Source organism: Mesoplodon mirus (assembly GCF_964341445.2).
Source record: "Mesoplodon mirus genome assembly, chromosome: 11".
Classification (NCBI taxonomy): domain Eukaryota; kingdom Metazoa; phylum Chordata; class Mammalia; order Artiodactyla; family Ziphiidae; genus Mesoplodon; species Mesoplodon mirus.
Genome location: NC_138987.1, coordinates 74,046,287 through 74,069,537, shown reverse-complemented (window position 1 = coordinate 74,069,537; position 23,251 = coordinate 74,046,287). Strand labels below are relative to the sequence as shown.

Sequence of the window (23,251 nt, the reverse complement as noted above, 5' to 3'; positions counted from 1 at the left end):
TGAGTCGACAAACTTTTTTTAGGCACTTATTATGCGCCACACCATGGAGAACAGAAAAATAAATAAGATAAAGTTCCTTGCCTGTATGTATCTGGCAATGTTATAAAAAGGATAAAATCTTTACACAAGCTAGAATATTCTAAACTGCTCCCCACCCTCTTGGGAGGAAAAAAAAGAACAATGTGTAAAGGTACTAAAGAAAGGAAAAAAGTTCTCCATTTGGAATAAAATTGTCTCAGGCCCTTCAAGTTCTCCTTTATTCTTAAATATTTGCTAAGATGCATAAGCAGGTAATTATATTTATAAAACTTCCAATGACAGCCTGCTGATGGCAATAGAAAACGCAGATTGTTTTTTTCCCAAAGGAACCATGTCCGACATAACTCATTAAAGGTGCTCTGGGGACCACAGCAAATGTTTTAGAATAAACTTACTGACCTCTAATTTAGCAAAAGTCAGAATGAAGTTGCACAATATAGTAGCAGATAATTTTTTATATTGCTCCTACACTTAAGTGGGATTGGATTTTTATTTGTGTTATAATTATTATAATATTTTCAAAAACTAAAGATAAATGAAAACATTCAACCCAAATATTTGAAATTTACTCTTAGGCTTAGGGATAAAATTCTTGCCTTAAATCTCTGTCCAAACCTGGAAACCCAACACCTACCATACACAACATACATGTTTGAACCTTAGGAACTGTGAACTTTATATGCTAAATTTAACAACAAGAAAGTTACAAAAATTCAGTTTCTTTGAAATCATTCAGCACATAAATAATTTAAACTTTGGGTTAGAGACAGTATCACCAGGAAATGCCAGTGTAAGCCCTGAAACTCTAATGAGTTCTACACCCAAATATCTAAGCAGCCACTTGCTATCTCCACTTGAATAATCCACAGGCATCTTATACTCAGTACGTTTTATCCTAAATCTGTTCTTCTGATATTCCCAACTCTAAGACATTCCATCCACGCAGTATCCTAAATGCCTCTTTCATCATACCCATCCTACCTCCTAAATCCCTCAAATCTTCTCTGACACTGACCCCTCATCATAGGTAGCCTGGGTTACTAAAATAACATTCTGGTCTCTCTTCCCAATCTAATCACCTTCCAATAATCTGTGTAAACTGTATAATGTATAACCACTGCCAAAAATGATCTTAATAAAATGTACATCTGACCATACCACACCTGAGCTTAAAATCCTTCTGGCACCACACTTTACATCTATAGCTATGCAACACCTGACACTCCCCAATACTTCCTGCCTTGGGCCCCTCTGAACTCACCTGTTCCCTCAAAACCTTGTGCCTTTTTGTGTGTGTGCATTCTGTTCCTTCTACCTAGAACACCCTTTTATACCTTCTCTCTGCAAACAACTTCTATGAAGTCCTTCAAAAGAACACAAGTAACAGCCCGTCCAAACACTTCCAATCACCCCCATTCCACCTAATCTGATTTAGAAGTTTCTTTACTCATACACATTTACTAAGCACCAACTAGATGTGGGGAGTAAAAGGTGCTAGTGGAAAAACATACATCGTAAAAAGTGTCTAACTAAACTAGTAATGTCATGTAAATCAATGGTCACAGAAGAGTGTGATAGAAGTATGCACAGGATCCTGTATGAGATGTCAATTTCAGTTATTTCTTCAATAGATGTACAGTGAGTGCCTAACAATGTGCCAGGCACAGAGTAAGCTTCTAGGTATAAATAAATAAGACTCAGTCACTGCCTTCATAGCAATCTAATTGGGGATTAGGACAAGAAAACAGACAATTACAACATATGACGGAGGTTGAATAGGCTGCCACAGCAGACCCTAATAAATTATAGCTAACCTAGATGTAAGGGGCTCAGGCAGGATGAGAAATCAGGAAGACTTTAACTAGAGTGACATATAGCCTGAGACCTGAAGAATGGCAATTTTAACTAGGAGAGGGTATATGTTCTTGGAAGAAGCTGTATGTTCTATACAGAGAGCAGTAGTTCAGTGCATGGCTGCAACCCAGATCAGACAGTACTAAGAGTTTAGAGACAAGAGTAGAGACCAGATCAGATCATACCGGGTTTTTAAGCCATGCTCAGGAATTTGGGGGTTTGGAATTTACCCTGAAGACGATTATTTGCCACTAGAAAGTCATTAGAAAGTTCTTGCACGGGAATGGTTATGTCAGACCTGCCTTTTCTAAGCCAACACACTGGCTGCAGAGCCAAGAATGAACAACTGCAGTAATCCAGGGAGGAAGCGATTCATGGCTGCTTGAACCAAGGCAGTGGCAGAGGGATGAAGAAAGGCAGATGGCTTGTAATGATATTTAGAAGGTCAAAATGATAGGACTTTGTGACTGATTAGATGTGGGAGGTGAAGGGAAAGGAGTCAAGGACAAAACTGAGTGTATGCGGTTATTCACTGAGAGACAGAATACAGAAGGAAGAAAGTAAACAATGAGTTTTATTTGGGGTGCGTTAATCAGTAATGACTGCGTAACTCAAAGAAATGCAGAACACAGGTGGTTTTAAGGGTAACAAACCACACAAATTTTGAGAGTGAAGACAGAGAGATACTGAGATACTGAGGATGGTACAATTCTCAATAAAGAGCAGGCAGCAGAACTATTACTGCATCTTAAGGGCATCAGTGTGCCAAACAATGTCAGACAGGAGGGCAGTATGGAAGGTATAACAAGGATTAAACGAATGACTTCTCTTACACCAACGACTACAGACACACCATAGATTGCACAAGAAACAGTAAATGGATTTCATAAGCATTTCCTTCCACCAAAAAGTGAAAATTAAAAGGCTGGGTTACAATTTTTCATTTAGTCTCAGCAGCATTTTTCATTATGTCCCATCAAAGCAAACAATATTTGAATTCTTCCCCAAAAAGTCATGTTTTTATTAAATCACAAATTGAAATGATTTGTTGCAGACTACTGTGCTGTGTCAAGAATAAAGGACTCAGCACACAGAAGGTACTCAAATGTTTGTTAAAGAATGCTAGAAAAATAAAGAAGACATATTCATATTGTATCCTACACGAGGAAGGTTACTACCATGTTACAAGATCTAGTCTAAGAAAATTCTCCAGGAAAATCTGCTAGATACTAATAATCTTTCTTAAGCAAGGGGTTTCACAGGACTACAAGCATATCTAAAAGGAACTGGAAGGGACCAAATTTAAGCTACAAAATAAATTCTTACTAAAAATGCCATAAAAAAAACTCAAAGGAAAAATAACAGGTGATTTCCCAATTGTTTCAAGTTATTTTCAATAGAACCAAATTCTAACACAGCCACAGTAAAAACACAGACCTAGAGTGAAATGCAAATATACTAAAACAGGACTTTTTAACTCCATAACAAGAGTGCTATTAGTGAACACACCTCTCTTCCTCTAGTCTCCCTTCATTTTTTCCTACTTTCTTGCTCTTTTTTCTTCACTGAATACCTACTATATGCCAGAATGTCTGCCAGACACAGGTAAAACATTTCAGGCCCTGCCCTCATGAGGATCAGTCTACAAGTCTCAAGAAAACGAACATTCATTAAAATTAGCACCACTTCAAGGACCTAAAACTCATATTTACTTTCTTATTTAAACAAGGGAGTGGTTTTTAGTGAATGTTTTCCTTCTGAAGAACTGAAGTCTGTAATCTCCAAAGTAAGGGGCTATCTGATGTATCCCCAGTGCCTAAAACAGTGCCTGGAAGAAAGCCTTCTCTGCAGTAAGTCAACTCATTCCATTAATTCAACTCATTCCATTAATTATCGTAAAGCAGGATAGCCTTTGCAGTCAGTGTCCCTATTTCTCCCCTAAAAATTAACAGGAGGATCTATATGAGAAGATGAGTGTTAGCTGAACCTACTGTGATAATCATTTCACAATATATATAAATCAAACCAATAGGCTGTATGCCTTAAGCTTATACAGTGATGTACATCAATTATTTCTCAATAAAACTGCGGGAAATAAAGATCACAGCCAGGTAAAAAAAAAAAATTCACAACAGAATGTCAATCTTTCCCCCCATTTGGTTGACTGTTAAAACATATGGTTCTATATATACATAGCAACAAAGAATAGCTGAACTCCAAGAACTAATCAGGGTTTATAACCAAACTCAAACCCACTTTCACAGGCTCAGCTAAGAAAAATATACATATATGAAACACTGAATCCATCCACTCATGTTGACAACAACCTACCCCTGAATTCAGTCAAATCATCAGAGACCTAAATACATCAAATCGGTACCCTGTATTTACTGAACTACTTAGCTAGCCATTGGTATAAAACCATCAGAATACTAATAATGGGCATTATAGGGCTGTGGGGGTTTTTAACCATAAGGATACAATAGGCTATATAATCAAATTCATTACAGTACATAGTATAAAGAATCTACATAAGATTTTATCCTCGGATCTAATCTTCAGAAACTAGTTTTTTGGGGTTTTGCTCCTGGTTTTATTTTATTGTAGATCCTGTAATTCTTATTATTGATCAGGTTCCCCTCTTTGGCAAAACTGTAGCCCACTAAAGCATACAGTTTATTTAATAATCGTACTTCCAGTTCCACTTACCTTTCTTACCCTTATTCACTTTCCTTTTGCGTTTTTTCCCTCTAATTTATTTTACATAACTATAGTGCTTTAATATTTGTGAGCAGCCTTAATCTCTCTGTAGAAAGTGGCAGCAAAAATAAATATTCAACTATTTCCAAATCAATAATAACCTTACAACTTTAAGACCGTCTGAAAGATCTTCCTTAATATTAGTAATAATAGCAGCTAAAATGTAAGCACTTACCTGATGCCAGGTATTCTAAATATTTTGCGAATATTAACTCATTTAATCCTCTCTACAACTCCATGATGGAAAATAATTATTAGCCCCCATTTTACAAATAAGAAAACTGGTGCACAGAAAGTTAAGAAATTTGACCAAATTAACACAGCTATAAAGCAGTGGAGCTAGGTTCTGAACCCAAGCAATCAGATTCCCATCTCCTTAACCGCTGCCCTACTGTGATGATTTTTCATTCATCAAAACTACGTGACTTCTAAAACAAGGTATTTTTCAAATCCTAAAATAACACTGAATTAGAACTGAAGTAATTTCAAAAATGAAGTTCACATCCATACCAAAAACCATATTCTAAACCTTTAAAATTCTGCCATACCCAACCAATGACTTGCAGGGAAATTAAGATGATGAATAACACCTACACAGTTATCTACTACGTGCCAGGCTTTGTTATAATACATTTACTTATTAACCTTAAAAATCCCATAAAGTAGGTACTATTATCATCCCCATATTACAGATAAGGAAACTGAAGCATAGAGAGGTTAAATAATTTGACTGAAGTCACTAGCAAGTGTGAAGTTAGTTTCTGAAACTTGTTTGGCTCCAGAGTCCAAGCTCTTAACTGTTATCTTACACTGCTTCTCCTTATGACAGAGATTAACTTCCTCCCCCCATCACTTCCTAAACTCAAAGTTCAAAGCAAGCAAAGTAGACTTAGTAGAAAAGTTACTCTACATCCTAGATCTCAATACCAAGAGGTTCTAATTCAACAGAGTTGGGTTGTGGCCCAGCACCTATATTCTTTAAAAGTACCACATGTGAGTCTTACGAGTCTTGGTCAACATTCACTGCCCTAGGTTTCTAAATTAGACAGGTCTTAGCTGAACCTTGGGGTGGGGGGTGACGAATAAATAAATACAGAGAGACACACACACATATACACACTCTTTCATAAATGTATGTGTGTGTGTGTGTGTGTGTGTGTGTGTTCTTTGCTATTCCCCTGTCCCAAAGAAACAAGACTGGGAAATAGGGAAGCACAAGACAAAGCCAGAAAGACAACATGGCTTTTTATGCCATGTTAACCAGCCTTGAGTATTATTTCAATGGGGACAATAACAAAATTAAGATTTTTTGTTTGTTTTTTAAAGCAAGAGACAATCAGACTTGTGCATCAGAAAATAACTCCAGTGGTTGTGTAGAGGAGACGGTGGGCAAAGAGACTGCAGACAAGGAGAAAAATCAGCCAAGAGCTCAAGACTAAATGCCTGAATGAACTAAGCACTGAGAATGAAGAGGATGCAGCAAATTTAAGAAACCTCTTTAAGGTAAAACTGGTAGGGCCTGGTTATTGCTTAGATGTTGTTATACAAATGGACATCTCCAGGTTTGTTTTACATGCAACCAGGTGAATGATGATGCCATTAAACTAGATCTGAACTTGCTGAGGGAAGAATAAGTGGCTTTTGCTGGTCATCATAGAATTATTTGGGAGAAGGGCAGCTTTGGGCATGGAAAAATAATTTAGATGGAGTGATGAGAATGGGTATAAATTTGCAGTGAGTAAGAATAAATGAGGTGACGAAGTAGAGCTAAGAAATAAAAGACTAAGTCACATTATGAAAAGCAATGACTGGAAGGAAAGGGTGGAAAAAGTCTTATATTTTACAACTCTGCTTCATCTCAAGGGTTCTATCAAAATCAATCCACACCTGAAAGAGTGAAGTGTAGTTCAAACAGAAAGGATCCCTTCTTGGAAAGTCCTAGATAAAAAAATCAAACAAGATAACCTTAAAATATGTAGTGAGCCAAGCTGAAGATCAGCATCCACCCTGAAGACAAAACTGACAAGACAACCAAAGACCGTGAAAATCTGAAAACGATGACCAATCATTTAAAATACTCAGTATGGAGAAGTATGTAATTTTTTTAATAAAGATTTTATTATTTCATGTAATCTTAGCAACTCCAATACAAGAAATAATGACGGGCACCACATCCATTCTGGGGATAAAGAAAATGAAGGACGGATAATTCATGCTTGCTCAATTTCCCAAGGTCACCCTTCAGAGTAACAGTACTGTGTTATTCTGGCTAGTGGTCCATACACTAAAGCACAAACGCTGTCAAATAATTCAAAATGGGATGGAGAGGGCAGCATAAAGAAAATGAGTGAAACTCAAGGAACGGAGAAAGCTATCTGCAAAAAGTAAATAGTCCTTGGTGTTAGATGAGTCACTACCCGACCCGACTGTTTTCGAAATACTCGCGCAATGGGAAATGCTTCCAGTAGCATGCCACGATAGTCCTACCCAACAGGCATTAAGATGTGTCCTCGGAACATGAACAGGCACTATGCGATAAACTACCCTCCGCACCTGCGATAAACTATCCTCCGCACCTAATCCTAACGAACTATCACGACGGGGTCAATGACCACCTCCGTAAGACGGTACCACAGAGTCTCCCACGGGAACATCACAGATTTGTCTAGGAAATAAATACCGTAACTAAGGCCTTCCCAGACAAGCGTGCGATGTTGTAAATCTCCAGCTCCCTGAGGGGAAACATGCCCCGCTGTTCACCATCACCAACCAACTCGGCGACCTGGTAAAATGGATCCAATACACTCTTCTTCTAAGCGCACAGCTGCAAAGCACCTGTTTTCAGCTCTTCCCGAAGAGGACAAAGATGCCTTCACCAGAGTGAAGCAGAGGAAGGCAGAGGCGAGTTAGAAGGAAGAGAAAAAATCATGGAGTCCGAAGAGCAGACATAAAGAGCTACAGTCAGAGAAAATCAAGCCAGAAAAAGAAAGCAACGGGGCAACCACCTGTCTCTTAAGAAGGCAATACAAATAAAAGCCCCTCGCCCTGGGACAGAACCGACCAGAACAGCGCCGAGGCCTAGCTGGCCTTGGAGCAGGAGCCGGGTCTCTTAATTCCCGGACTGAGCCGGCATTCTCGAGAAAACAGCTGACACCACCTAGTCATCTTCTCCTGCATCCTCCACAGGCTGTTCCTGATACAGAAAGGCCCTCGCATCCCTCTCCGGCCGGCCTCCAAGCAGCAAAAACAGCCCCATCCCGAAGAAAAACAGGAACGTTTCCCGGGGCCGTTACCTACCTTCCCGCTCACAACCCCCGCCGCCGCCATGTTTCCTGCGCGTGCCTTTGATGACGTAGCAGCGCCTCACGTGTCTCTCCGACTCACAACAACATCCGGCAAAACTAGGCTGATATCCGGGCGGGAAAGGGGCGGGGAGTGGCGGGAATGGCGAGGAGTGAGGGGCGGGGACGGGAAGGAGCCGCCTGACGCATGTGCACTGAGTACGCCTCGGAGGCCTCTCGGGTGGAGTCGGTGGTGCAAACTGCGCATGTGCCAGTTTATTTTCCTAGGAGGGTAAGTAATTTGAAGTGTTTTTGCTTTGGGGATTGGCTGGGGGCGAGACTCCGAGCCGCTCGCAGGCCCCTTCAGCTTGGTATGATGGAAAGGACAGCATATTGGGACCCAGCAAACCTGCTCTTGGCTTTGTGGCCATGGAGAAGTCACTTACACTTTCAGCCTCAGGGTCTCATCTGTGAAATTGAGATAGGGCTGTGGTGAAGATTAAAGGAGCCCCAGCCCTCTATCCGAGGCGCACACACAGAGACTTCTCGCATCTATGTGAAGTTTCTGAACGTGAGTCTGGTAACTGCCACTCACACATGACCAAGAGCGAGGTATTTTGATAGGAACTGTGATGATACCACGCCCTCGTTGCTCCAGAGTCCATCGCACGTAGCTCACAGTTCCTACACAATTGCTTAATGGCTGTTTGGAAACAGTTTTCTAAATTTATCCAAGCTTCAGGATGGAAAATGAGAATTACCCATGGAGTGGTTGTAAAGATTTCATGGGACAGTGCATATGTGGTAAGATGATTTGTTGATATATTAAGATAATAATTCGTTTTGTTAGTGCTGTAAAAGAATGACTGGTACTACCCCTGATACCTCTGGTACAAGATTTGGGACTTCCCTTGCCCTAGGGCGGAATAAAAGGCCCCTTTGTACCAAAACACCTGTGCCCATTGAAGTACTTCTCTCTTCACACAGTGGAGAGAGGTTAGAAGCTTTCGAGGTTGGTTGAGTAAGTGGCAACCGAAGGGAATAACAGAAGAGGAGAGTTGCTGGTTCTGTGAATATTGGGGACCTAATGGGTGAAGGAGGTGGCAAGACCTTAGATGGGAATGGATGTGTAGTACTACTAGGAAGGCTGCATCAGAGATTTCAACCATAGCCAAGACCCCATGCCCAAGCTTGGCATTCACTTGGCAAAACAGCTCACCTGCAAAGGATAAACCAGCTGGGGAAATGAGCATATTAGCGGTAACCAACATTGAATGAAGACTTGAGGGCCTTCCCCAAATGTACTGGACTAAGTATGACCCCCTAGAACTTTCATGCAATCTTAGGTGTGATGTGTAGAGCCATGATAATGACTCAGGATAAATTTTCTGCCAGCTCAGAATAACAGGGTATGGTTACAGAAAAGTTTTAATGACGTTTCTTATGCCCTGTGTTTTGGAGAAAAGTTGAAGCCCTTAGTAGAGTACTAGGAATAAAATACTCAATAAATGGTAGCTATTATTTATATAATAAGCTTGGGAATTAAAGGTTTCTCATTGAAAATTTGGCACCCTAGGTTCATCTGCTACTTCATATTCTTAAGCCTCATCCTCCAGCTGCCCCTTAAATTCTGGTGCTACTCATGGGCTATCCTTAGACTTCTTTACTTTTTCCCAAAAGCTATTCCTGGGGTATTATCTTCATATTCTGATATCACCACCTCCTAAATGCTGATGGCTCCCAAATATCTCAAGCCCAAGTCTCTCTTTATTTCCTAAAATCTAGAGCCTACATCTACTGCCCCTTTTTACTTGAATGACCCACTCACACCTCAAAAAATCCTAAATCTTTACTACTCAAAGTGTAGTCTGCAGACCAGCAACACCATCATCACCTGGGAGATTCTTGGAAATGCAGAATCCCAGGTTCCACCCCAGAACTACTGCATCAAAATCTGCATTTTAACAAAACCCCCAGGTGATTTGTGTACACATTAAGGTTTGAGAAACACGGTCTTAAATGAAACTTAAATTTTGCTTTTGTTCTCTGAAAATTACTACCATTTGCTCAACTAGAGATGCAGTCAGACCACAATTTCTCCAGGAAAGTGTTGCTATCATGTTACCCCTTTTTGATGTGTCTTCTGGGGAACATCCCTATTATGTCTCTCCTTCCTATCCCCACTGCCACTCCTATGGTTCAGGTCTCTCATTACCTCTGGTTTGGACAACTACTGTGGCATCTTAATTCATTCTCTTGCTTTCGGCTTCATCTTCCCCCCTACCCCATCATTTATATTCCTACCAGATTAATCCTTCTAAAGCATAAACATGATCATGTGAACTCCCTGCTTAAAATCCATTAATGGTTCCCCATCTCTTCAGGAAAGAGTACAGATTCTCCAGTGTAGCATAGAAGGTCCTTCATAAATTGTTGCTGCCTACCATTTTAGCTTTATCTTCCCAACTCAGACCCAGTTCTCCAGCCATAGCCAAGTAACTGCTGTTCCCTGACTGTTCCAAGATTGCTTCTCACTGTAGCAGATTAGCTTGACTTGGATCATGGAACCATCCTTGAGCCAATCACAGTGGCCCAAAGTATATGATGTTCTGATTGGCCAGATTTGAATTATATGCCCACAGCTCCAGTCAAAGTACACAGAATGAGAGGAAGGATAATTCCCAGGGGAAACTCCAGGAACCATTCCAGAAAAAAGGGGGAGTGGCTGCTGAGCGAGACATCAATTACAGAGGTTCCATTTCTGCACTTTCATGGTGTCACACTGTAAAATACTTAGTGGTTTACTGAACTGCCTTCCTTTCCCTACTAGGCTATGAATTATTGGAAAGCAGGGACTATGCTTTTTATATGTGCAACCACCGCAGCTGGCACAAATGCCTGACCCACAGCAGACATTAAATAAGTGTTGGTTTAACAAATTAACGTCAACTAATTCCCCTTCCCCGCTATTAGAAATAGCACAGTTATACTTTACATTCAAGAGGAAAGAGACCATTTTCCTTTTTCAATAATATCCTCTGTCTATAGGCAAAGGGAAGAAAGAAGGTCAGGATTTCAATGTAATTTGTTTCACGTTTTAGGTTTTTGCTACAATAGAAGGAAAGAAATCATAGTACACTTACCTATAACAAGTTGACAGCTTTTTTAAAGCCACATGCATATAAATTTAATATAAATAAAGTCACGTTACCTATAACTTAAAATAATGACTGTTTTCATGGAAGTAAGTAATTTTATAGTTTCTAAGTTCACTCCCATAAACTATATGGCCATTCACTAATTATAACTTATCACTCAAAAAGTCATATGATGGAAAAGAATCTTAAGAAGTACCTTAAAGAAACTCTGGACCTGGGCGGGACTTTAGAGATAGTCTCCCAGGTTTTTCAGTTGAAGAAATTGAGGCTGTTAGAGATTAATGGTTTGCCAAAGTCATGAGCTGCTTTATGGCTGAATAGAGACTTCACTGAGATACGTGTCTTAGTCACCTGTGCTACACTATCATCTGAAAATGATCACTCCCCTCTTTAAACTACAGCATTTATTAACTGTTCAGTTTGATTCTCTCTCGCCTCAGTTTGACTGACCTGTCTTTCAGGGCTTATCCCACGTCACACATCATTTATTAAGATTCCCCCAACGTTGCTGCCACTCATTGATCCCTACCTTGCCTGAACCCTTACAGCAGACTAAAAACTTTGTTTTAGCGCTTAACCATACAAGGTAGTGCCATGAAGAAAGCATAGACTTTGCTGACAGCCAAGAGAATGCTGGAGTTCTCTTGGGATAAATTGACCAGCTGAAGAAATCAGACCAGTATTGACAGTTGGGAATCTCCATTGAAATAACCCAAGCATGTCCTTCTACCACGAAGAACAAAGATCAACAAGCCCCACCTATATACCTAAAACTTCCAATCAGCTTTTCATTCCAGTCTTAGATATGAACAGAGAACCATGGATCACTCCACGTTTGAAGAAAATCTTTAAGCAGAAAGGCAGAGACTAAAATAAACAAACCAACAGCAAGCAATTAAAGACAAACAATGCAGAGAACAGAAGAAAATGTTTTAATTATAATTAATTTCTTTAGAGAGATGAGAGAAAACTTTGCATCCATGAAAAAATAAAATGTCAGGACTTCCCTGGTGGTGCAGTGGTTAAGAATCCACCTTCCCATGCAGGGGACACAGGTTTGATCCCTGGTCCGGGAAGATCCCACATGCCGCAGAGCAGCTAAGCCCGTGTGCCGCAACTACCGAAGCCCATGCACTCTACGGCCCTTGCTCCGCAACAAGAGAGGCCACCGCAATGAGAAGCCCGTGCACTGCAATGAAAAGTAGCCCCCGCTCGCCCCAACTAGAGAAAGCCCGCATGCAGCACCGAAGACCCAACTCAGCCAAAAAAAAGCCCACGCAAAGGAATATTTAGAGGACCAAAATGAGCTCTTAGAAATTAAAAACATAACATAAATGAAAAAGTCAATAAGTGGATTGAAAGATAAACCAAGGAAATGTCCCAGATAGTAGAACAAAAAGACAAAGCTATGAAAATAAGAGAAAAGTTAAGAAAATTAGTGGATTAGAACAGGATATCTAACATCCAAATAAAGGAGAGAGAGCAGAGAATATGGAGGAAAGGAAAATATTAAACAAAATAATCAAAAAATTTTCTCAGAAATGTCAGATGTGCATTTTCAAACTGTATCAGTGCACTAAGTGCCCAGCATAGTGGAAAAGAAAGACCAACAGCAAGGGACATAATTGTGACATTTCAGAACAATGGGAATCAAAAGAAGATCGTAAAAACTTGCATGGGGGCAGGGAGCAGAGGGGGAACCATGTTGCATGAAAAGGACAAGAATAAATATATCTTTGAACTTGCCAGTAAAAGCACTGGAAGCTGTAGGACAATGGAGTAAACAATTTGAATATTTTTAACACAGAATGTTATACTCAACCAAATAATCAAGTGTGAGAGCAAAACAATTCATTTTCAGACACACAAGTTCAAAAAAAATTGTATCTCGGGCCTCCCTGGTGGCGCAGTGGTTGAGAGTCCGCCTGCCGATGCAGGGGATACGGGTTCGTGCCCCGGTCTGGGAGGATCCCATATGCCGCGGAGCGGCTGGGCCCGTGAGCCATGGCCGCTGGGCCTGCGCATCCGGAGCCTGTGCTCCGCAACGGGAGAGGCCACAACAGTGAGAGGCCCGCATACCGCAAAAAGAAAAAAAAAAAAAATTGTATCTCTTACACACCCTTTCTCAGAAAGAAAATGGGGGCTGTGTCACACCTAAACAAGGCAGTTAATTACAAGAGAGCAACATGGAATCTCGAAAACAGGAAACAAACACAGGGGTCTAATGCAAAAGAGGACATTTCTGTTGGGAATGTGAAATGGTACAGCTACTGTAGAAAACTGTATGGCAGTTCCTTAAAAAATTAAGCAGAATTGCCATATGATCCAGCAATTTCACTTCTAGATATATTTTCAGAATAATTGAAAGCAGAGACAGGTATTTGCACACCAATATTCATAGCAGCATTATTCACAATAGCCAAAAGTTTGAAACAACCTAAAAATTCATCAACAAGTGAAAGGATAAACAAAATGTCATGTATACATACAATGGAATATTAGTCTTAAAAAGGAATGAAATTCTGATACATACTACAACATGGATAAACCTTGAAAATATTATGCTAAGTGAAACAAGCCAGCCACAAAATGGCAAATACTGTATGATTCTACTTATATGCGGTACCTAGAATAGTCAGATTTATAGTTACAGAAGGTAGTATAGTGGTCTAGGGGTGGGGGGGCTGGTGAGGGAGAATAAGAATCATTGTTTAATTGGTGCAGTGTTTCACTTTGGGATGATGAGATGGACGGTGGTGATGGTTGCACAGAAATGTGAATGTACTTAATGCCACTGAATTGTACATTTTTAAATGGCTGAAATAATAAATTTTATGTTATGTTTTTTATACCACAGTTTTTTAAATAATTAGAAAAATAGGAGAAAAAATTCAGGATGTAGGGTTAACAGAATTCTTGGACTTAACATCAAAATCATGATCCATAAAGAAAACGTCAATAAATTGGACTTTATCAAAATTTAAAACTTTTGCTCTGTAAAAGACTCTGTGAAAAGGATGAAGAAACAAGCTACAGACAGGGTAAAACATTTGCAAACCACATATCCCAAAGGACAAATACCTAGAATATATAAAGGACTCCCAAAACTTGACATTAAAGAAACAGTGTAATTAGAAAATGGGTAAAAGAGATTGCATTATTTTTCTATTGCTATTGTAACAAATTACCACAATAGTTGCTGAAAAAAACCACATTTTTATTTTCTTATAGTTAGATATCACAGATCTCACTAGTCTAAGATCAAGGTGTCAGCAGGATGAATACAGCCCTTTCTGGAGGCTCTTAAAGGAGAATCTATTTCCTTACCTTTCCAGCTTCTAGTGGTCACCCGTATTCCTTGGCTCATGGCCCCCTATTTCCATCTTCAAAGCTAGCAATATTCCATCTCTCTGCAATCTCTGCATCTCTGATCTTTCTTCCTTAGTCACATCTCCCCCTGAAAGGTTCTCCGTATAAGGACTCATGGTATTAGATTAAGCCCACCTGTATAATTCTTGACAGTCTCCCCATCTCAAGGTGACCTTTAATCACATCAACAAAGTACCTTCGCTGTGTAAAGTTAACATATTCTTGAGGTTCTGGGGACTATGTCATATCTTTGGGAGGCAGTTATTCTTCCTATCACACACATCAACAGACATTTCACTAAAGAAGATATAAAGATGGCAAAATGAGCACCTAAAAGATGTTCATTAATCATTACAGAAATGCAAACTAAAGCCATAATGAGGTATCACTACATACTTATTAGAATGGCTAAAATAAAAAATAGTGGTAACACCAAACCTTATAAGGATGTGGAGAACCTGGATCACTAATACATTGCTGGTGGGAATATAAAATGGTACAATCACTCTGGAAAATACTTTGACAGTTTCTTATAAAACTAAACATACACTTACCGTATGACCCAGCAATTGTACCCTTGGGCATTTATCCCAGGGAAATGAAAACTATGCACATACAAAAACGTGTGCAGTGGACTTCCCTCGTGGCGCAGTGGTTGAGAATTCGCCTGCCAATGCGGGGGACACAGGTTCGATCCCTGGTCCAGGAAGATCCCACATGCCGTGGAGCAACTAAGCCCGTGCAACACAACTACTGAGCCTGCACTGTAGAGCCTGTGTGCCACAAGTACTTAGCCCACATGCCTAGAGCCCATGCTAGCAACGAGAAAAGCCACCACAATAAGAAGCCCACGGGCTTCCCTGGTGGCGCAGTGGTTGAGAGTCCGCCTGCTGATGCAGGGGACACGGGTTTGTGCCCCGGTCCGGGAGGATCTCGCATGCCGCGGAGCGGCTGGGCCCATGAGCCATGGCCGCTGAGCCTGCGCGTCCAGAGCCTGTGCTCCACAACGGGAGAGGCCACAACAGTGAGAGGCCCGCATACCGCAAAAAAAAAAAAAAAAAAAAAAAAGCCCACGCACCACAATGAAGAGTAGCCACCGCTTGCCGCAACTAGAGAAAGCCTGTGCACAGCAACGAAGACCCAATGCAGCCAAAAATAAAATTTAAAAAAAACTAAAAACTTGTACATTAATATTCATGGAAGCCTTATTTGTAATAGCCAAAGCTGGAAACATCCCAAGTGTCCTTTAACAGATGAATGATGAAACAAACTGTGGCATATCCATACCATGGAATACTACACAGCAATAAAAATGAACTATTGATATATGCAACAACTTGAATGGATCAAGAGAATTATGCTGAATGAAAAAAAATCAATCCCAAAATGGTTACATGCTACATGATTCCATCTATATAATATTCTTGAAATAGCAAAATTATAGATATGGAAAACAGATTAGTATTTCCAGGGGTTAGTGATTAGGGAGGAAGGAAAAAGGGATGGGAGTAGCTATAAAGGGATAGCACAAGGAAGCTTTGTGGTGATGGAACAGTTCTGTATCTTGGTCATACTGATAGTTACATGAATCTACATGTGATAAAGTTGCATACTCTAGTCACTATTCACACATGTATACAAATAAGTGCATGTAAAACTGGTGAAATCTAGTACATTCTGTGGATTGTATCAGTCAATTTCCTAGTTCTGATATTGTACTACAGTTATATAAAATATTATCATTGGGAAAAAGTGGGTGAAAGGTATATGGAAATTCCCTGTACGATTTTTTGCAAATTTCCAAAGTGTATATTAGATATTTTTTAATTCAGTTGTTTATTTTCACAGGTATATCAGTTAGGATGCCTTTGGCTGCAAGTAGCAAACAATTCAAATAAAAATGTATTAAATAAGTGGATTTTGTTTTGTCTTACATAGCAAAAATTCAAAAGATAATCAGGGTTGATTAACTCACCACCCCAACTTGGTCATCAAAGACCCAGCCTCTTGCTGTATTTCTGCTCTTTCATTTTCAGAATGTTGGGTTTTGTCCTAAACTGTCCACTGAATCTCAAAATGGCTACAGCAGCCCCATTAATCACATCCTTCTACAAAAACATGCAAAGGCCAGAAGAAAGTTTCTTTCATGGATTCCTTTTTTGAGGCTAATGAAAAGACCTCAGGAGTTGTTCTCTCAAACCATATTGGCCAGAATTGCATCTCATTCTCATTCCTAAATTGTATGGCTCTGGAAATGTAGTAGGGCACTGAATAAATGGCTTTCAATATCAGAAAGCAGTTAGCAACCAGTTAGCAGTTCCCTTTAAAAGGGGAAAAATGGCTGTTGGGTAGACAGCCTATATGTCTGCAACACCATATGTACAGCGGGATTGAAAATTTTGTTTAACCCTTAGGCAATTGAAAAGTAATAGCTCTATAGTTATCCATTATATCTAAGGCCACTGTCATCTCCCCCATGAATAACTGCAACAACTGCCTTGTACTCCCTACCTAAAATATTGTTCCCTTCTAATCCTTTCCCCACAATGAAGCTCAGTGACCTTCTTAATCTTATTTATTTATTTATTTATTTATTTTGGCTGCACTGCTGGGTCTTTGTTGCAGCGCACATGCTTCTCTAGTTGCAGCACCCGGGCTCTCTAGTTGCTGCATGCAGGCTCTAGAGCACGTGGGCTCAGTAGTTGCAGTGCGTGGGCTTAGTTGCAGTATGTAGGATCTCAGTTCCCCAATCAGGGATTGAACCCAGGACCACTGCATTGGGAGAGTCTTAACCACTGCGCCACCAGGGAAGCCCTCAACCCACAACTCTTGAACTTTAGCTCTTAGTTCTGCATTTAAGGAAATTCCCCCTCCCCCACCCCCATATTTTAGAATTATAACCTTGTTAAACATTCCATAGATGAGAACTGCTTATATATAGTGATTATTTTGTAAATAATTCTACGTCCAGTTAATAATTTTTTACATTTTTGATTGGAAGAGGCAGCAGCACAACTGTAGTTGTGGCAAAACAGTGAACCAAATGTTGAGGAATTAGGACTGTCAAATGTCAGCCTCAAGGCAATGTACCAAAGAGAGGTTCTCACTAAATTAACAATGCCATACCTGACAATCTTCAATAAAGCTCATCCAGGATTATGTCCTTAATAAATAAATTTCTTGTGCCACTACTGTTGGCCTTAAGATCTTTGATAGGGAGGAACTACTAAATGCCACTTCTTCAGCTAAAGAACATTTCCAGGTTTAAAAACAGCAATATGGGATTCAATATGGGGAGAGGGGAGCTTACATTGTATAGTTTTTGGACAAGAGGAGTAACTTTGTCACCCAGGAGACAGCCAAAAGTCCTCAAAGCATCTTGTTCTTACTATATAGTTTTTCCTTTACAGGTTTTTTACATTTTGAAGGGCTGTCACTAGATCATTAGAAGTATTCACCTTTTGTGAATTAATGCAGATGAATTAATGCAGATGAATAGAAGTTACTTCTTGATAACTGGTTCATGGAATAGTTTAAAAAAAAAAAAAACCAATGATTTCCCTCTATTTTCTTCCCAAAAGGACCAAGAAGGGACCTGGATAATTTAACTTTAAAAATACACTGTAATATCAAAAATATTCTTAAAAGGCACTGGAAAGATTATTAGGAAATCCTGATATTCATTAAGCTATCTTTCTGGCCTATATCTTCAATTTCAGGTAGGAAAAAGGCGACCCATACTCTCAAATTGGAAAGTGCCTTTAGAAATACATGTTATATCCTGTTACACTCCCCCAAATGAGCCTACTATGACTCAGAAATGGATTGTGTCCTGGGTTACTATCTGGCAACAAGGCAACATCTGTCAAAGGCAAAGAAAACAATATAGTTGCTTTTTTAAATGCATTTTTTATAGATTAAAAAAAGCAGCTATGTAAACAAGCAAAAGGCATCTGTTTCTTCAGTGCTACAACAAAATTTGGAAAAGCAATTTGGACTTGAGGATCATTTAATTGCCACTTGAGGCTAGAAAACAAGTTATTCTATTTTAATCTGGCTTGAAAATGTATTATTTTGCAATACTCAAAATCAGTCTGGTTAGCTTTACATCAAATTCACTATCAACTTCAACTACTGTCATTCTAATTACTGCACCTGAAAAGTTTGACTGGTATATATCTATGTGATCAAATACAGAATGTCAACATGTGTGTTTGGCTGACCTCATATCCATAGATAAACTGTCTACATCCTAGACTATGGGCAATGGTAGAATGTGAACATGTGTGTTGAGCTGACCTCATATCCACAGATAAACTATCTACATCCTAGACTATGGGCAATGGTAATCAGTTCCCCATCTCCAAGCTCTCACTGTAAAGGAAGTCTGGTTCCCCTGTGTATGCTCTGGGCACTCAATTAATGAATGAAATTGATGGAACAGTCATGATGAGCAGAACATCTTTTAAATTTTTTTAAATACCATATGGAAACAATTAACAAAATCATGTAAACTTGTGCTTAACTTGCTTTCTGAATTATTTTCATTAAAAGTCAAATATGAATAAATTTGTTGTTCTGGAGCACATACATTTAACTTTGTGTCACAGCACTCACATGCTAGGCTATAGCCTTGACAGTGCAGAGTACTCATAAAGTAATTGCTGAGGACACTGAAATGCTCCCCAAGCAGGAAAATATGCCAAGAGAATGCGCCAACCCAGAATTACATGGGTATCAAGGACTTTGGACTTCCTCACCCCCTTTTCCCAGCACCATTTCCATAAGGGGCAGAAACCGAAAATTTGATTTGACTTCCCCAGAATGCTACAGTTACTCCTTAAGGTTAATTTACAATAAACATAAAACATCTTAAGAGTCAGGTAGTTAACTTCTAGTTCAAGAAATGTCACCACTGATTTAACTTTCTTTAAAAAGGTATGATTCTGGGCTTCCCTGGTGGCACAGTGGTTAAGAATCTGCCTGCCAATGCAGGGGACACGGGTTCGGGCCCTGGTCCGGGAAGATCCCACATGCCGCGGAGCAACTAAGCCCGTGCGCCATTAACTACTGAGCCTGCGCTCTAGGGCCCGCGAGCCACAACTACTGAACCCGCGTGCCACAACTACTGAAGCCCATGTGCCTAGAGCCCATGCTCCACAACGAGAAGCCACTGCAACGAGAAGCCTGCGCACCTCAATGAAGAGTAGCCCCCGCTCGCCGCAGCTAGAGAAAGCCCGCGTGCAGCAACGAAGACCCAACACAGCCAAAAATAAATTAATTTTTTTTAAAAAGGTATGATTCAGGTTTGTTCTTGGAAAGTTGGTCAGTTGATTGAGGACAGAATTTGACATAGGGTAGAAATTGCTTTCAGGGAATTGAAATTTTATAAAGGCTAAATATAAAACATTTATGTATGAGATAGAGACATACCAAATTGTTAACAATCCGTCTAAAGAGGGATGTGAGATAGTGGGGAGACATCTGAAGAGGGGCTTTCATTTTTTATTATATATTAAAGGCACAGATCAAACAAGTCTTAATTTTTGGTAGCATGAAGTCTTGTGTTACATAACTGCTCAAAGTTGTATAAAGACTCGTTTTAGTTTGCCCTGTCCTCTTTTCCTATCAACTATACCTTCCCCCTTTTTCCTTCTTCCCTCAAGTAAAAACCTATTCTGAATAAAGAAAAATCTGCTAAATTCCTGAATTTTATGTATTAATCAGTCAACAGGGGGGCAAAAGTAAAATACTTCAAATGAATTGTAGGCAGATGCCTTTCTAATTTCCTGATTCACATGCTTAAAAGAGACCCTGGCTCTAAGGTAAGCACTGACTGGCATTTAAATTCTATGATTCCAGTGAACTCCACCTAATTGACCAGATTCCTTTGGGGAAGCTTTTTTTTTTTTTTTTCCTTTTAGGCCACGTGGCATGTGAGACCCCAGTTCCCCCACCAAGGATCTAACCCATGCCCCCTGCCTTGGGAGCATGGAGTCCTAACCACTGGACAGCCAGGGAAGTCCCTGGGGAAGGTTTTATGGAGAGTCAGAAGTTATATAAAAAGGCAAAATACACCCAAAGAGATTTGGGAGAAATGAAAGTGTATATATTCACATAAGAGCTCCTAGACATATTGGTAAGAAAAAAAGCAGGTTGAAAAACATATGCATAGTAGGACACAATTTATGTAAAAATTTTAAATGCACAGAAGTATGTATTTCTATAGGTAGATATATATGTATATAAATGCCTAAAGAAAAGGTGATTGAAGAGTATACACTATAGAGCAATAGTTACCATCTGGGGGGGGTACACTAGGGGCACTTCTATAATAATCTGTATTTTTTATTTTTTCCTAGAATATAGTCTTAGGTAATTAAACACAAACTGAGGAACTTTTATACTTCTAGGAAGTACTACATATGATGGTTTCCTTAAAAGAGCTTGCTACCACTGAAGATACAGTTTAGCAAATACCACTGTTCTGTTTTTCAACATCATCATACTTTATCCCTGCTGTCCCTCACCTTTCTCTCATTGCTCTACATAAGTTCAAATTTAAGGAAATCATATTCACTTTTTCTTGAGTATTTAATAATAAAGAAATGATTCAGTTGCCAGGAAGTATCAAAATCAAAGAGAGAACTGATACAGTGGGAATAAAGGTCATTTAAGTAGGCAGGCTCATCCTTTGGCTTTAATGCAATGTACTTGGAAATATGTGCAGTATTCTGGAGAGGACAAGATGCTTTAAGATTCTTTCTGGGTGAACCATGTAACAGGCCATGTTCATTATCTACTGCAGAAAGGTTAACACTCAAAAGCACACTCAGCTTCCTTAGAAAAGAGATGATATATAAATCCCAGATAGCCCAAGCAATGCTAAAGATCAAAGTGATATTTGTTTAGAAGCAAAGTATTTTTGCTTAAAATTGGAAACTCTTAAAGAGTATTTCTAAATTTTTTTCATTACATATGATTAATACTAAAATACTTACATTTAGGAAAGTTTGCTCAGAATTGTAATTAATTTGTTTTCTTGAAAAGGGAAAAGCCATCGAAGTCAGACGTATGTGTAGCATGAATTTTAGTCCACAACACCAAATATATTCCTCTGTTTGGCTGATAAAAAACTACAGAACAGCAACTTACTAGAATCAATGCCTACTATGAAATCAAATAAATGTGTTATGTTCAATGAATCCCAGCTTTTAATTATTAAAATCTACGTAATGCATTTTATAATTTAGAAAAGAATACTTAAGGATCTACTTAGTCTCTATATCTTTAGAAATTACTGTAAGGCTCTTGCTGGTCATTACTATCTAAACCCTTTTCTAGAAGATCTCAACATTTTAAATGGTCACAAATTATGTATTCCCTCTTTGTCACACTGTAACTATATAAAAAAAAAGACTGTGAAAACTATAATGGCAAACAGAAGTCAAAAGATAAATTTCAAAAGTCAAAGACACAAGTCGAACCCTTCTAGACATAAGTGGTAATTATAAATGTAAGTTATATTATCTGAAAATAATATAAGATCAATGATCTAGACCCCTGGTAGCATTTATAATACAGAAAATTGCAAATTATGCATTACAAGAAATAAACAGTGTAACAATTCATTTTTTAATGTTCTAAATATTTGGCACAATGCATAACTTGCCTTATTTAGAAGCCATCTGATAAAAGTAATATAGTATTTTAAATGATTTTTAAAATGGTCAGGTTGTAGAATTTCCTATCTACCTTTCATTCTACTTCTTACTACGCTCCTTCTCTATTTCTCAAATTTTACTTTTTCTTACTGAAAATCTAAAAATGAAATATCATTCTTCTGTTATTTTAATGCCAAATAAAAAGTAATCACTAATAATATATGGCTAATATTTTTTAAAAGATTTCAATTTAGCTGTAACAGCCATAGCTTTAGGCTATTTTCAGGAGATAACCCCAGAAGAAAAGAAATTCAAACACTCATATTTCATATGGTAACGTGATGCTTGTTTCGTTTCAGATTACTGTTTACCCCAAAATTGTTGCAATATACATTTTTAAAAACAATAATCTTCCTCTATAATCACAACGCAAAACAAGAAGCAGAATACGCATCATTACAGAAACAGTGATTGTATACTTTAAATATTCAGATACCTTTTTAATGACTATCTTAAACCAATTTTTAATTATATATATGAAGAGTATACACTTACTAGTTGAAAAATATATTGGTTCTACCTACCTACTACTTTTAATACACAACACGATAACTTGTGTCTTCTTCCTAACAGCACAATTATAAGGACAGGAACACAAAAGGTAGGTATTAGAAAGGTGAAGAAAGTATCAGAAAAACTTCCTCAGCCTTGGTTTATCATTTTATCTTTCCTTTATATACATGCTGCAACTGATTGGTCCTCTTTCATTACCCTTTCACCCTATTCCTATCTAAAGACCTTCTGGGCTTCAGAATAAGGTCAGGTATACCATATAATCTATTGTTGCTACTGAATTAGTTTAAATTACAAGTTAAAAAAAGAAGAATGAAATGACTGAGGTTAAGAAAGGTACATAGAGGGCTTCCCTGGTGGCGCAGTGGTTGAGAGTCCGCCTGCCGATGCTGGGGACACAGGTTCGTGCCCTGGTCTGGGAAGATCCCACATGCCGCGAAGCGGCTGGGCCCGTGAGCCATGGCTGCTGACCCTGCGCGTCTGGAGCCTGTGCTCCGCAACGGGAGAGGCCCCAACAGTGAGAGGCCCGCGTACCGCAAAAAAAAAAAAAAAA

General features: G+C 39.1%; 1 protein-coding gene across 2 annotated transcripts in view; it reads right to left on the bottom strand.

The window, feature by feature from the left end:
• Positions 1-8,047, bottom strand: part of TBC1D15 (TBC1 domain family member 15) — a 70,237-nt gene extending 62,190 nt beyond the window's left edge. For both annotated transcript variants that reach the window (XM_082634572.1, XM_082634571.1), the window contains exon 1: positions 7,951-8,047. In XM_082634572.1, coding sequence (XP_082490698.1) covers positions 7,951-7,980 — 30 coding nt within the window. In that variant the 5' untranslated portion in view covers positions 7,981-8,047. The remainder of the gene's footprint in view (positions 1-7,950) is intronic.
• Positions 8,048-23,251: the final 15,204 nt, after the last annotated feature.